General features: G+C 35.6%; 1 protein-coding gene across 8 annotated transcripts in view; it reads right to left on the reverse strand.

The window, feature by feature from the left end:
• CEP128 (centrosomal protein 128) overlaps positions 1-15,509 on the reverse strand; it is a 144,176-nt gene that overhangs the window by 9,367 nt on the left and 119,300 nt on the right. For 7 of the 8 annotated variants that reach the window (XM_075103640.1, XM_075103642.1, XM_075103638.1 and 4 more), the window contains 2 exons: positions 12,648-12,756; positions 6,885-8,338 (listed from right to left, as the gene is read on the reverse strand). In XM_075103640.1, coding sequence (XP_074959741.1) covers positions 8,232-8,338; positions 12,648-12,756 — 216 coding nt within the window. In that variant the 3' untranslated portion in view covers positions 6,885-8,231. Of the gene's footprint in view, positions 1-6,884; positions 8,339-12,647; positions 12,757-15,509 lie in introns of those variants that run through there. The other variant, XM_075103641.1, reaches the window with a different exon arrangement.

The following is a 15,509-nucleotide window of genomic DNA, read 5'->3' on the forward strand; positions in this document are numbered from 1 at the left end:
TCAGGAATCACATTTGAAGGAAACTCAATAGTTCTGGTTACTACAGCAATGTCAGCTTCAACATGCTGCCTTCTCTGGTGCCTTTTACAGGACTGAAAAGTAGCAGCATGTTTATACATACACATAGAATGAAACCCATGAGAAAGGATAAACAAGGTGAAAATTTAACAAAGAAAAGACAGACACATATTTTTGCACACAGATGTCCCTTATATCCTGCTGAGTTGAGCTTATACGGCAATGTGGTCGGGGAGCCTTTTATGTTAAATCAGGAGCTGGTCTCCTTGCTTAACTACTGGCAAAGATCTTTCAAGGACTTTATGTCAGGAAATAATTGCATGTTGAGGAATTTCATTCCACTATGCCTACCACCATTACATTAACAGGTACAAGTTTAGAGATATTAAACCGACCTATCTGACTTCACACCAGTACAGAGACACCCTGCATCTGTGTAATTCGTTGAAATTCTGCAGATGCTTTACGGTCACTATACAGTGGACTGCAGTAGCAACAGCTGACTGGGAAATGTGATGTAATATGTTCAGTGTCACATGTATAAGACACCTGGGCAATCTTAGTTTTAGAATTTCCCAACCTAAATGCTAGGTCACAAGACTAATTTTATTCCAGTTTTAGAATAGTAAATGTAAAAACCACTGTATTTTACTCAAATTAAATGAAAGCAAAAGATCTCGAGGAAAACGACTCATGCATCAACTAACTTAATTAGGAGTGCTTGTAATGAGGTATCAAGAATTAGCTGCTTTTTTAGTTATCCCCGAATTAAATTGAAACAGGCAGCATAAAATGACAAAACACGTTCCAGAGCTCAAAACTGACTAACACTTTTTTTCTCACACTCTCCAAGGAAAAAATAAAATAAAATAAATCAGCATATGCTAATAAGCATATATAGAAATATCAGCTTCAAAGTGATCCACCTTCAAAACCACAGTAATACACCGAATGGACACTTTTACCTACAGTCTAAATGTTTATCTATTTGTCACTGTATTCTGGTAATGTAATGGCAAGGCTGAAATCTGAACATCTGATCTATTTGTTAAAATACATTGTACCAGCCAGCACTCCATATGTAGCACATCAGTTATCGCCAATGGAATTATTTCGGGTCTGAGATTCAGTGCACAGTACACAACAGAATTTCCCAAAGTATGGGACATAATTAAGCCTAAATCAAAGTGAGCAAGTCTCTTACAGTAAGAGATGACATGAAGGGGGGCCGATGTCTGTTGATTAATATATTTAGGGGCTTCAAAGGTAGTCTATAAAAGGCTGTTACTCTACTGAAGTCTAAGAAATTGCTCACGTTCTGGAAAAATGAAGTGTTTTGTGACTTTGATACTTGACCTTTCTGTTTTCACAGAGACTTTTTATCTACCAAATAAGAATAATTCGTCCCACTTTTTTTAAACTTTATTGATTAGTTTTTTGTTAATTTACAGACATCTAACCAACCAATAGACAACATACTAACAGATTCACATTGCATGGCTAGTGAGCCTCACTGTTCATGCTGTAGCTCACACTGACTATGGTTTCTGCATTTTCTAGCTTTATGACTGCACTGGAAACCCCTCCAGTGAAGACAAAACAAACAATTCCATGGTTTCTGATGGATGTATTGACATTCTGTTAGTCAAAACATATGACAAAAATTGTGCCAGCTACATGATGTCTTCATGATTGCAGCTGTTTGGATGAGATTGTGTTGTCAGTGCTGCACCCAGCAGTGAAAGCCTCATTAAATATGGTGCAGTCATTGAGCTCTGTACACAAAATAGCTTATGCCACAGACACAAACTGTTCTCTTGGCCAGCAGTAAAACACAGCTCATCTTCATCGTCTTCCACACTAAGCACAAAACTGGGTCACTGGTGGTTTCTGTGAAGATCCTAATGCCTTAACATAAATTGGGCTGGCTTTCAAGTTCAGTGCTTGTTTAACATTGTGAGTGACACAGAAATCCACATTTGCAGAATGATACTCTGTGACCAGTTGCACTTGATGATATTAAAGTTCTTTTCCAACCTAAACAATTCTACGATCATCTTTGGCAAATTTTGGTATCGCTTCTCAGAAATATTTTAGATGTCAGCAACTGTTTCTACAGAGGGCAATTTGATACTGACACATTGAAGAAATATACTTTCTCATCTGATTTGTTTTTAGGTTCTAGACCAAGCTTTTAGGCAGATCCCCTAAATTACTTGTAGCCTCTTCTTCTGCCCGGAATCAATAATATTTCAGGGTTATTGCAGCAAACTCTATCCTTTACTATTTTCCTCTACAAACTGATAGTTGAATTAATGGTAGCAGAGTGGCTGAAAAGCTGCCCAGCAGAGGAGGACCTGGGGGTGTTGGTTGACACCCAGCTGAACATGAGCCAGCAGTGTGCCCAGGTGGCCAAGAAGGCCAATGGCATCCTGCCTTGTATCAGGAATAGCGTGGCCAGCAGGAGTAGGGGAGTGATCGTGCCCCTGTACTCGGCACTGGTGAGGCCGCACCTCGAGCACTGTGTTCAGTTTTGGTCCCCTCACTACAAGAGGGGCATGGAGTTGCTGGAGTGTGTCCAGAGATGGGCAATGAAGCTGGTGAAGGGTCTGGAGCACAAGTCTTATGAGGAGCGGCTGAGGGAGCTGGGGTTGTTTAGTCTGGAGAAGAGGAGGCTGAGGGGAGACCTTATCGCTCCTTACAACTACCTGAAAGGAGGTTGTAGCGAGGTGGGGGTTGGACTCTTCTCCCAAGTAACTAGTGATAGAAGAAGAGGAAATGGCCTCAAGCTGTGTCAGGGGAGGTTTAGATTGGATATTAGGGAAAATTTCTTTACTGAAAGAGTGGTCAGGCATTGGAAGAGGCTGCGCAGAGAGGTGGTGGAGTCACCATCCCTGGTGGTGTTCAAAAATCATGTAGACATGGCACTTCAGGGCACAGTTTAGGAGACAGGGTAGTGTTGGGTTGATGGTTGGAGTTGATGATCCTAGAGGTCTTTTCCAACCTTAATGATTCTATAATTTAGAAAACCTAGACAAACGTAGTTAGACACATTTACTTTTGTCTGTTGGATAACTTTTAAAATTAGGCAGCATGTGATCTGATGTTAGTCAGTTTACCAAGCAGGTTTTATTTTAGTAAACACTTATTTGTTTAAAAGTAGCAGAATTCATATGAAAAGAGATTATGTTAGAAGAAACAACTGAAATCCAAATTAGTGTAATTCCCTGGGCACATCAGCTACTAAAATTATTAATGTGGGGTAAGTGAAGAAATTATGGTATGTCTTCTGACATACTACTGCACTGTAGATGGCAGATGAGAAAAGCAGTCTAAGATCAAAACAACTCTGGTCTGAAGACAAATGAAGATAATAGACAACTCAGGAACAACTGCTGTACGTATTCAAGCAAAACACCTACTAAGAAGCCATGTCCCTAAAATAAAGATAGCAGAATTATGTTAAAGAGCTATCGTTATGTAGTTCTTGTATTTAAATGTAATACTTCGGTGAAAACATGTTAACAACTGGGTTCCGAAAATATTTAGTTCCAGACAGCACCAAGTAGGTACCTAAACAAAATGACTAGAAATTTTAAAAATATCATTGCATATTTTCTCAAGGGTCATGATATTATGGATTTTGCCACGATTAAGGCAAGAGAAAACAAAATCTCCTTCTTACAGCCTGAGAAACAGCAGATATGCAACTTCAGCTTTGGAAACATGAGAGCTATTGTTTTTAGCAGAAATGATAAATGCTGGATGTTGCTGTATTTTAACCACAGCAATCTCTCTCATTTTTGTTGTCGAGATTCCCAGAGGCATTATTTTACGGATTTTTCAAAGACCAAGTTTATCAGATTCTGCTCTGCCGTACTTCTGCATAAGCACTAAAATGTTCTTCAGATTTGAAATCTAATTTAGTCCCCTACATAGAAAAGCAAAACAGTTCATACTCACAGCAGCCTAGACATGCTTAGAGTTGAGTTGTGCTAGAGTAGAAAGTATTCTAGTATGTAAAGAAAATAATTTATCTAAGATGGAATCTTATTTAGGGATCATTTTTATTTAGATGTAAATACTAGCTCTGAAGCAGTTTTTAAATTAAGACACCAAGAATAAAAGCATTCTGAAATTTTAATTTAATCATGAGGTGCTTTCCATTCCTGCTACTACTAGTTTTCCTCTATATCTGCTTCTAAATTGTACAGTTAGATCAAAAACACAGGAACTGGTGTGATGTCCTCCTGCACATCTGTTTTTGACAAGGCTGCATCCCTAGATACTGGCCTGCAGCCCACATTAACCTCAGTATCAATTACTTCTGTGAGGTGAAGACAGGGCTTAGAGAGAGAGAAATATATTACTAACAGTCTTTGAACATGAGGAGTTTAACAGAGCCAGGATAAAATTCAACTGTAACAAGCAGTCCCACATAAATTTATGAACAAATTCTTCTGCATGTTGTAGATATGAGAAAGTATTCAGGTTTCATACTAACTAATTTTTAGCCATAAAACTGGTATCAGTGTTACAAAAATACCTACTTGTGTACTTTCAGGGTGATATTGGCACTTTCATTCACGAAAAATCCATTCAGTGCTACACAGTGCAGAGACTATGCTTTGTAAGCCAGAGATGAACTGATATGCAGATTCCTTAGTTAAAAAGTGTATTTGAGAATAGTATTTTCTTTGTTCTAAGGAATTTTAATATATCTCCTTTATTTACTTTGGCGGGATAGCTAGCTAAAATGTGGATGAAGTTTGAATATCTGAGGAGTACTTTCACTATCACTGAAGACTGGCTTCCATCAAAAAATTGAAAAGAAATTTAAAGAAAATTGCTTTGTTTCACACTGTAAAATTTTATTTTTTTTATCCTGGACTAAGCTTTATTTTTATTTTGATGTTTCTTCTTAGGATGACATAATTATATAATAAAAATAAATTCTTTTGAGTATTTAGTAAATACCATCTCAAAAGTAATTAGTACTCTTAAGTCTGCCGTAAAACATTAAGGAACTGAAAGGCACGTAATTTAAAGATTATTCAAGTGACAATTATTTGAAGCTGAAATAAAGGGCCCGTGCATTTCTGAAAGCACAATAGTGAACCACGGTATTTCAGGAGAGCATTAAAAAAATGGATGCCTGATACTAGCTTGTCAAATCTGTATGTACTTAGTACATACATACAAAGTTGCCTGATTTACCAAATGCTGAACAGAACAAAGAAACAAACCACCATTTTCAGGTGTGATACCACATTTTTTGATTATTGAAAACTACTTTTTTGGGCATGAATCAAGGAACAGGTCACTAAAAGCATTAAAAAAATCTGATTACCAGAAGGGAAAGCAATTTTTTAGACCTGAAATATACAAAATGTTTTATTAAAATATTATCTGGTTTTCTACTTTAAAAACTGAAACTGGTCAGAGGAATATTATTTCAGGCCAATATGGAAAGAATATTATTTCTTAAACCACAAAAGGACAGTTTCACATAATGTCATGAACGGAACTTTAGCCTTCAGTAAAAAGGAAACAAAATTCACTTTGTAATATGAACCTCTATCAAAGGTGGAAGAGAGACAAATATTACGCGCTATCTGGACTGCCACGCCAAGAGGGTAAATTTAAGAAAGAGTTTCCTGGCTTTGGAGTCCGTTAGCCTACTCATTAAAAATTCCTCTTTTTTTTTGTGTGTGTGGTTTGACTTCTTCCCTTCTGTTCCTTCAGCCCTTTTAGAAAATTTTAAAAAAGGATATAAAACTCTGCTGAAAACACAGCCACAAGGCCAAAGGCAAATATTCTAAACACTGAGCATATTTAAACTCTTAAAGCGAAAATTATTCACCTAGTAGACATTTATGTCTGGCATTGCACAAAAATCAATTCAATACTTGATATAATAATGAGGGAGTTTAGACTGCTTATCCTTAGTTTTCTAACACTATAAAGCAGTAGTGATACTGTTTTATGGAAATATATTTCAGATGTCTGAGTTACAAATGAGGAAAAAAATGTATAAATACATAAAATTGTAAGAGCAATCAGCATCCAGATTTTTACAAATTCCTTAGGAAAAAGAGAGGACATTATTTTTCTGTGTATTACTTTTCAGCTGAGACTCTTAAAGCCTCATTCATTTACCAACAGGCATTTTACCTCAAAAATAATTTCAACTTCAGTAAAGTGGGTTGGGCACACATTTATCCATCAGCAATCCACGCATCAGACCTCATTACAACATGAGGTGTTTTGACAGCATAATTTACCCTTTTATAATATATTTTAAAATGACCTTTCTATAATTTCAGCCATAATTTGTAGGTATCATAAAGTCTGCAAGCTGGTGACATTTTATTTTACAATTTTTTAATGTTTCACCAGACAAAGCAGCTAAAGTATTTTAAACGCCATATTTCCAGCTATGCTCTGATCTAATTAAAAAAATAAATTACAAATGTTGGATACACTTATAGTAAGTTTAGTTTATGGTAACTGTGGCTTGAGCTAAACACTGCTTCATGACATCCACACCCTTTGTAGACACAAACAGGTTTCTATTTGTCCTGCCTTCTTCAGAGTAGAAGTCTGTTTATGTTTGTGTCTTGGCCCTGTCATTGCTGTTGAGATCAGACAGGATGGATGTGCCTGTTCTGCTTTTTTGCCCTTCTGAATGAGCAGATGTGCCAAAAGTCTGCAAAAAGCCAATGCCAGCACTACAATGCACAGCATTATACACATGCAAAAGGTAAAGAAAACCTTTAACCAAATCAGAAATGTTTTAAATTTTAAGTAATTTACATGTATAAAAAATAAAAGGAAAACTGATTTTTTTTTTTTTTCATTTTCTTATCTGATTTTAATGTTCTCAGCAAGAAGTTCTGTTTTAAACAGGCTGAATGCAAGTGGGTTGTCAAGTAAGCGGACTGTCCAGAGAACCCACTGGGACTTCAGAACACTTCTTCTGAAAATTAAAAAAAAAATAAAAATCCTGTTTTCAGGTGGCACATAATGACCTGTGAATTATGTCTGGGACACTTATAATACTAAAAAACCCCAGTGCTTCAGAGAAGAAGCAGTCTTCCTAAATATGAAAGAAGCCTACAAAACAAAAACATTCCAGTGGTGATCATGTTGCTACTGTACTCTGATAGATTTGGCAAATTTTTTAAGGCACATTAGCAGTGATTCAACCAGAAGTGCTAGAGAGGAGGATAAAACAAGGAACATCAGAAACACTTGCAATTTTTCTGACAGCAGAAAATTCTGCTGTGATGTGCTGTTTGAGACCACAGTAACTCAGAATTGTACCAATTTGTTTAGAACAGAGATATCCAAACAAATACAACTGTACAATGTTGTCCTTCCATAATATTTAAAAATCAATATGATGCATCTCTTCTAATAGAGAATTAAAAAAACAAATAAATTATCATTACACCCTGCTATTATAATTTTCACAGCCACATAGCAGTGCTGTTCAACATGCTTAACACAGATGGGTGAGATTTAGGTGATGTTAAGTGCCTTACCAGAGGTCATCTGATAAAACTGTTCTGGTCAGAAGAGTAATTCTAAACAGATTATAATAGATATATGTTGAAGCTGAAATCACGATATGAATTTCCACTAATTTTGAGGAAATTTGGTTTTGTTTAATATTTATCACTTCTTTCTTAAATTATTGTTGTAAACTGAAGAACCTAAAATCAAAATGTGTCTGCACAATGTTGTATAATGACTCTCATAATAAATACTAGGACAAAGGCAATTTATGAATACTTTTTCATTATTAATAATGTTATTAAATGTTATAAAACCAAAAAATGTCAGAACAATTCCTGTACAGGGTTAAATAAGGTCATAGCAAAGGTTAATGTCACAGGTCTTTCATTATACTTCAGGAATACAATAAATTTAGTTTAGGAGTACTGCAGAAACAAATACAAGAGGCTAGCATAATCCTAGAAAACCTTTGGTGTACAAGTTACATAACTTATAACAAGAGTTCATTAGACTCACACTTGATGCTCTTTCATTTAAGTGTTTGTCAATATTACCAAATCATTGTTGAAATCAGAGCTCAATCATTAAGGGTGCATCACTCTTACAGCAGACGGAATTACTACTGTTCAAAACCAAAAAAGAGTGGAATGGAATTTACCACAGAGACAGCTGGGGTGTTTTTGTAAAATGTTCTACAGTTTCCCTCTTTCAGCTTGCAGCTTCATTTCACTGATGGCACCATCAATGGAATCTTCCTTGGTGGCCCTCGTATCAAAAGGAACAATTCTTTTCATAAGTGCTAGAAACAAGTCAGAAAAAAAAAAGTAATTAAACATTTTCAAAGAGACACGTACATTTTGCTGACTGACAATCAATGTTTATATGAAACCTATATTTCATTATACAATATTATAATTTACACAGCAAGTAATATGGTATTAATAAATATTCAATATTCATAATGCTATGAATTGAGAAACTGAATTATTTTTGTAAAGAAACAGATTTTAATACTACATAATACAGGCCAAAAGCTTTCTTATACAGAAGAAATGTAAACTGCATTTTTAAAAACTTGATAATTCCACTAATATTTCTTTTCCAGCATTTTTGTTTAAATAAGACAAAACAAACCACTCAGAAAATTCCTGAAGGAGTATCTTTACCGCTATTATGGACTAAAGTCAACAAGTGACACTGAACAGGTGTTCGTAGGATGCCATGCTGTGCATATACCTTCACAGTAGGGTGCACGTATAATACTTATGTCTAAATACACTACGCTGCATCAAAATCTAGACAATATGAATTGACAGAACATTTTGATAAAGTACTGGAGGAAAAAAACCCAAATATCCAAGCATCTAGCAATTATTTAACAAAAGGCAGAAATTAAGGTGAGGAAAGAGGATATCAGCTTATACAACATACCCTTCTTCTAATGGCCTTCCTTATATCATAACCATGTAAATAAAGGGTCCTTCCTGCTTGTTTGTAATAAATACCCAGAGTGCAATTTTTTAATAGTCCAGTAAACTGTAGCAGTATAACCACGAGTTATTAATAGGGAGCAAGTCTTCACAGTTTGATTAGGAGGAGTGAGATGTTTTCACTTTCAGAGGAGAATGAAATCACTGTGCTTGGGACATCAGTGTAACAGTGAGTTACCATTTTTCAGCATAAAGTTTTAAGTATTGGTCCAAAACTATGCCTCTGTATGCTATTTCAGCGGTACCTCCTGTCAGCATTCAAAGTAAAGTGAAAAAACATAAAGAAAATTCATTACTAAACTAAATCAATTTGCATTTTGCAAAGTATACGTAGAGGGATAAAGACAGACACCAGCATACATTGCAGGAGTTAATTGTTATGACAATAAAATCAACATTCAGGACAACTTGTTTTTATTCAACCATGATTCAACCATTCCGTCTATATACCATGTTGACACAAGAGTGTTGTATATCACCAGAGCCAAAGGGTCAGAGAAGACTGTGATCCCAGCCACAGAAGTTGGGAAAACTGGTGGCTGTTTTCTTCTCTGTAAAGTTACAGCTTATGAAGCTCTGGAACATAAATTCCCAACAACAATAGAAAGCCTGAAAGCCATATGGCTTCTGGGAAACGGTCCAGGTTAAAATCTTGAAGTGATGAACTATATAAAGAGAAAGGCAGGACCCAATTCACAAAGCTAATGCAAAGCATGTGTAACTCTAGGGACCTTTGTAATACAAAATTTAAGAAAAATACAGTGGCCATGAAAAACAATTTCTGAGGATTTTTCTTTAGATAACAACTAGCAGGGACTTTTTAGACCAACCATTTTGGTCTGATAATAATACAGACTGCAAACCATGTCTAATGAATGCTTCCTTGTATAAATTATTTTCTCGGTTTAACTTCTTCCTTTCTAAGAAAATGGGTATAGAAATAAAAGCACATTCCCACAGCATCTTTAAAATAGTTTGTTATGGAAAAACTGTTGTAGCTGTAGACATTATACCAGAAACATGAAGACCAGACATAAAAAGGGGATGCTAATGTTAATTACTTCTGCTTTTAACTGCCTGCTACATTGGCAGCTTTTTACTAAATATATATACGGAAGCAGATTGTCCTTCCTATATTTTTTCATACTTTTTGTCCCTCTTTCTTCAATCAATTTAAAATTTAAATCCCAGGATTCCCCTCGCAGATAAATTATATCAAACATGTCTGCTCTCCTCCCTGGTGCTCTCTACAAGTCGTAAGAGACTCACATTGGGAAGGGAGCTTCTAGTACTACTTATTGACTCCATAATCTGTAAGGTTTCATGAACTGAAGAGAGAAACAGTGGGGAAACATTAAATCACAAAGGCTGCAGTCACTAACCAAAGTCTATAGACTAATTCACATACCTTCGTGCCATAAGCTACAACAGACATCCACAAAGGGCTGCGAAAGATGTGATGGGACCTGTGGGAAACCTATGCCTTCCTGCAATGTCAGCTAGAAGCATGCTCTAGGACATCTAAAATGACATCAGGCATCTTCAACGGGCACCTGACTTGTTCTCATACTTCTTTACTAAGCATAAAGAACATGTAACAGTGTTAACTTTTAGGAGAAAAGAATCAGCAAAGTAAGAAATTAGAACACCACCTTCATTCTATCAGAGTGAAATCAGAGGAAAAATATTCTACACCTACTTCTCTGTTTTAGCCTCAGAAAATTTGACTAATGGATTTTTATAGAATACATGTAAGAAACTAAAATTCTAAAGATTTTTGTATCCAGCTCCTTTCCATTAAAAAAAAATATAGGAAAAAGTGAAACATATTCACTGTTTTCTTACTTTTTTGGGGTTTGTTTGTTTTTTTGGTTTTGCTTGTTTGTTGGGGTTTTTTATTATTATTATTATTTTTTAAATTAGCTCTTTACCATCTGGGCAAAAGAAGAAAACAAAAAATACTCTGAGCACCATTCTGGGATTTGGAAAATATGAAATATGAAGACCAGCTTAATTTATGATGTGGAAAAAACCTTCCTAAAAGTTTTGAGCAAGAAAAAAAAGTCCCTCAGCCATGTCTGAACATGTTTTCAAAAGGAGCCTTCCTCAAATGCTGAAGACTTTGCAAATGTTTTGTAACATTGAATCACTACTGTCTTTCATCCATCACTTATTTTTTTACCTCCAGAAAGCTTAGTGCTGGTAAAAAAACCAGCTGAATCAGAGAATAAATACCCAGAACTGGTTCATCAGATTGGTATTCGGATCACATGGATCCTATTTCTTTGATAACTACCTAAAACTGATTAAAAAGTACTAAAGTAACAAAGCCCTATCAACTTGCATTCACATTAAGCAATATAGAGAGACTGTAATATTTTAGGAACATTTATGCTGCATCTTTAAATTTCAGCAAGTTTTTGTCTTGGAATCACAGAGTTCTTGAGGTTGGAAGGGGCTGCTGGAGGTCATCTATTCCAACATGCCGGCAAGGTATGGGTTATTTCTTTTCTATACCCCAACCAGGCTGAGCTTTACTTTCACTTGCAAGACTTTGACTGGGGTGCGGTTAGGGAAAATGGAAAAACAGCTCTGAGTTAGGGGAAACCATTCCTGAAGTAGAGATGAGATGGAGGCATTTGCTCTCATGCTTTATTCCCACTATTGTTATTCAGTATGCTCTGCAAAAAGATATTAATCAGAACCCACAGATTCTGAGAAGAAAAGAAACCAATTATCTCAGATCAACTCAGGACTTACTGGTAAGCAGTAATGTACTGCAGCACTCATTCGAAGATGCAAAGGTTTGAATGTGCAATGAAGCCTGAAATAGAACTTTCCATTACAAAGAATGCAACTTACTGAATAGGTTCCCAGTACACAAACTGGCTATATTGAAAAGAAATGGAAGGTGATATCCTTCTGAAGAAAAGTATTCTGACATCCATGTGCTGCTAAGTCAAAGAAAAAAAAACTTAAAATTTTTTTTGAAGTTAGTTTTGACACTTATGTAAAGGTGTGCCTCTACTAGATAAAGATCTAGTATGTCTTGTCATTTACTGAGCAGTTCCTAGCTGTACCAAAGATCCTGTGACCTTGCATGACCTCAAGTTGTATATGCACTAAGGGACAGAAGGAATAGTTAAAAACAACTATTGAAGTAGAAACAGAATTAGTGAATTCAACTTCCCCAGTTATCTGCTACACACGCATGAGACTAGCTGGTACAAATGAAAGATCTGGGAAAGAATCATTGTCTGAGGATGTCTCTCTGGTCCCTGAAAAGATACACAGCTTACACAGGTATGATTCTTCATGCAGAGATTCAGAATCCAAGTGCAGCCCTTTGTTTCTTTTTTTTGCATAGGTTTGGATGACAAGCAGAATATATTGTATGTCCCAGTTAAAAAAAACCCAAACAACTATCAGTGGGATGTAATGAACTACTTCGTAAACAAAGGCATCCATACAGTATCTAAAGCTAAAACACAGGAAGACTCTTAAGATGGCTCTAGCATTTTCTTGTAGAAAAATAGCATGTCTTACTCTTTCAAGTAAAACAGCTTTAAAAGAGGAAAATACATTACTTCTAGATTTTTTCTGTGAAACAATACTTACAACCTGAATCTGAGAGCAGTGAGCTGGACAAAAAGCTGGTCTGAGTTCGCCAACTAGAAGAGGGAGCAGCCATTTCTATATCAGAAATTTCAGCATCTGTTTTCACATCCTATGGCAGCCAAATAAAAATAACTTTTATCTGTTAATATCAAGAAGCTGTAAACTTTAACAAAAAACATGCAGTAGCACACATACAGGTATATGCTGTGATTTCACATGTGCTGGAAAATACTGATTTGAATTCTCAGAATTCCCCATATTAGAGTCAGGTTCAAATTAATTTGCTTATGAATTTCAGGCCCATTTCATCACTATGAAATATCTGCAGAAAACCACTTTGCCACTACAGTAAGTTGTGAAAATGCTCTTTCCTATTTACATCACATCCATGGTTCAGGACAAAGCATAGCGCAGGGCAGACATCAGTGAATGATTAATTCCTCATCAATGAATGGTCCACATTAAGCCACTGAAGCTCCACAAGTAAGTGGTAATAAAAATTAAATCCATTTTCCCTGCCACTGAGGAAATTCAAACTTCATTGATTTCTCATATCAAAATACCTGAAGTTGTTTTTCCATTTTTTTGTTAAACCATTAAATAAATTCTGAAGCACAGTGTTCCTATTTGTGGCTAGACCCATACAGGATAGCTTTTTGGTGAGTAAAGTAATTTGGTCTATAAGCTAGAAAAAGAAGATAATTTTAAAAAGGCCATTTAAACAAAAATCTCTCTAAACCTTTATTAGCACTGCAGCAAGTAGTCCCCAGCTGCCATACCTTCCAAAATAAGATTAAAAGCTTGGCTTGGTACCCAAATTACTCAAGTTTCTTGAAATGAAAAGATATAATAATGCACAAATGCATCAGTTCATAAAATACTCAATTTTGCTACCAAATTCTTATCATAAACAGCCTGAGGTAATTCTGTTAAAACATCTTGAAAGTTATCATTCATACTGATACTAAGAGTTGAAAACTAAACAGAAAACAAAATAAAATTCAACACTAATTTAGAAATACAATGAGCTTTTGTTGCATCACTGAAGAGGGATTTACTCCTATTAAGACTAATGGGAGTTACACATATTAATCTCCTTCTGTGCTGATAAGAGACTTTAGGTATTAAGTGTACATAGCAAAATAAAATCTTTTAAAGAATAATTAAAAAATTTGTCTTTTCATTCTGCTTCCAGAAATGCTATCTTAGAACAGAGGTTTTAAACTAGCAAGGTGCTTCTACCAGCATCTGCAATACAAAATGGCTTTCTCTTTACATAAATTTTAACATACAGAATGTTTCTTTTCTCATGTGCTTAATTTACGTTACATCTGTTTGCTGTGTTTGACTAGATGGTCAGTTGTTTGTGGCAGGGAAACTGTCCTAAAATATTTGCATCTATCCATCATAACATTTATCTTTAGTTTTCCTCTAGCTTTCTCTTTTGTTTTTGCTTCAGTTGGTATTCTCTATCATTTATTTTTATACTTTACATTTACCTTCTTTTTCCCCAATTTCCTCTTTATCTACTACCACTCAGCCCTTCTTCATTGAAAAATCACAGCTGTTACACTTTATGATATTCTGCCAGCTTCTGGCCTCCTTTAGTACTGTAATTCTTACATTTTAACACATACAAATAGCAATTATTATTTTCCTGGGCTTCTAAGCAACAGGTATTTTACAGCCATCTGACAAGACTACATAGGAGTAGGAAGATTGAGTGGGGACAAATGAATCATAAGAAAGGAAGAAAAAAACCTGCTTTTAGGGGAACATTCAACTTTGGTTTCATTTTTGCTCTTAAAATGAAGAGGCTAGGACATAAGATTAGATAATGCCTGTCTGAGATTAATGTTGGCAAGGAAGCTGAAAGAATTGTGTTACAAGAAAGGCTAGAAAGACTACCATAACAGGAGAAAGATTAATTCCACAAGTAATTTTATCTAAAATAGTCAATGTAAAAATTTCAGAAGAACTCCCTTTTTTAAAAGATACATTTTTCTTATAACCTACCAAATATCTGTCTACTTTGTATAGCAGAAGCACTACATTGTGCACAGACCATGAATCAAAACTACCAGAAAGAATGAACTTTGATATCCTCAAGCCTACACCCTTCCACCGATCAATTTTAGAGACTCCCAATTGGCAAATAGTAAACCAAAAAAAATTAAACAGTGCAGTTGAGGTAGTTCCAAGGCAGCATAAGAAAGGCAAGCATTAAAAAGGGTTTTTTTTAGACTAGGCTAGCCTGATCACTGAAATCAGATTAGCACCCGTCTGTTACTTATTTTTGAACATTCTGTTCCATTTGTAACAGCCATGACAGCAGAGTACTGTATGCCATGCAAAACCCCAATTTGGCCTGACTAAATGGAAGCCATTAAATGCTCTCTGTTGTCTAAAGAAGGAGGAAATATTGTTTTGGAATCAACTTTATACTGTATTCTTAATATATTGTTTAAACCATGCGAGCTCAGTAAGTTCAGCCAGCTTAGTGCAACATTAAATTCTACCATCAGCTGACTGCATTCCACTTAGCTTCTCAATGTTTTCCAAATTTCCATGGCTACTGAACTAGTAACTCTTGTGTGAAGGCAAGAGAAATTCAGGAAAGTGAAGGTTATCATTAGTCACAGACTGAAAGTGAATCTGTCCTATTTTTTCCTTTCAATTCTTTCTTACAGAAGAGCAAGATGGCTTTTTCAAGTATCTTACAACAGCAACTTACTAAGCTAAAATACCCTGTATTTATTTTGCCTTTTCCACTTTTTAAAAGACCTACTGGTAAGTACATCCTCATTTTACAGAAGAAAGGCCGCTATGGAGGAGGTGGGGAACACAAACAGCTTGAAGTTT

This window comes from Phalacrocorax aristotelis, chromosome 9 (assembly GCF_949628215.1).
Source record: "Phalacrocorax aristotelis chromosome 9, bGulAri2.1, whole genome shotgun sequence".
NCBI classification, from domain to species: Eukaryota; Metazoa; Chordata; class Aves; order Suliformes; family Phalacrocoracidae; genus Phalacrocorax; species Phalacrocorax aristotelis.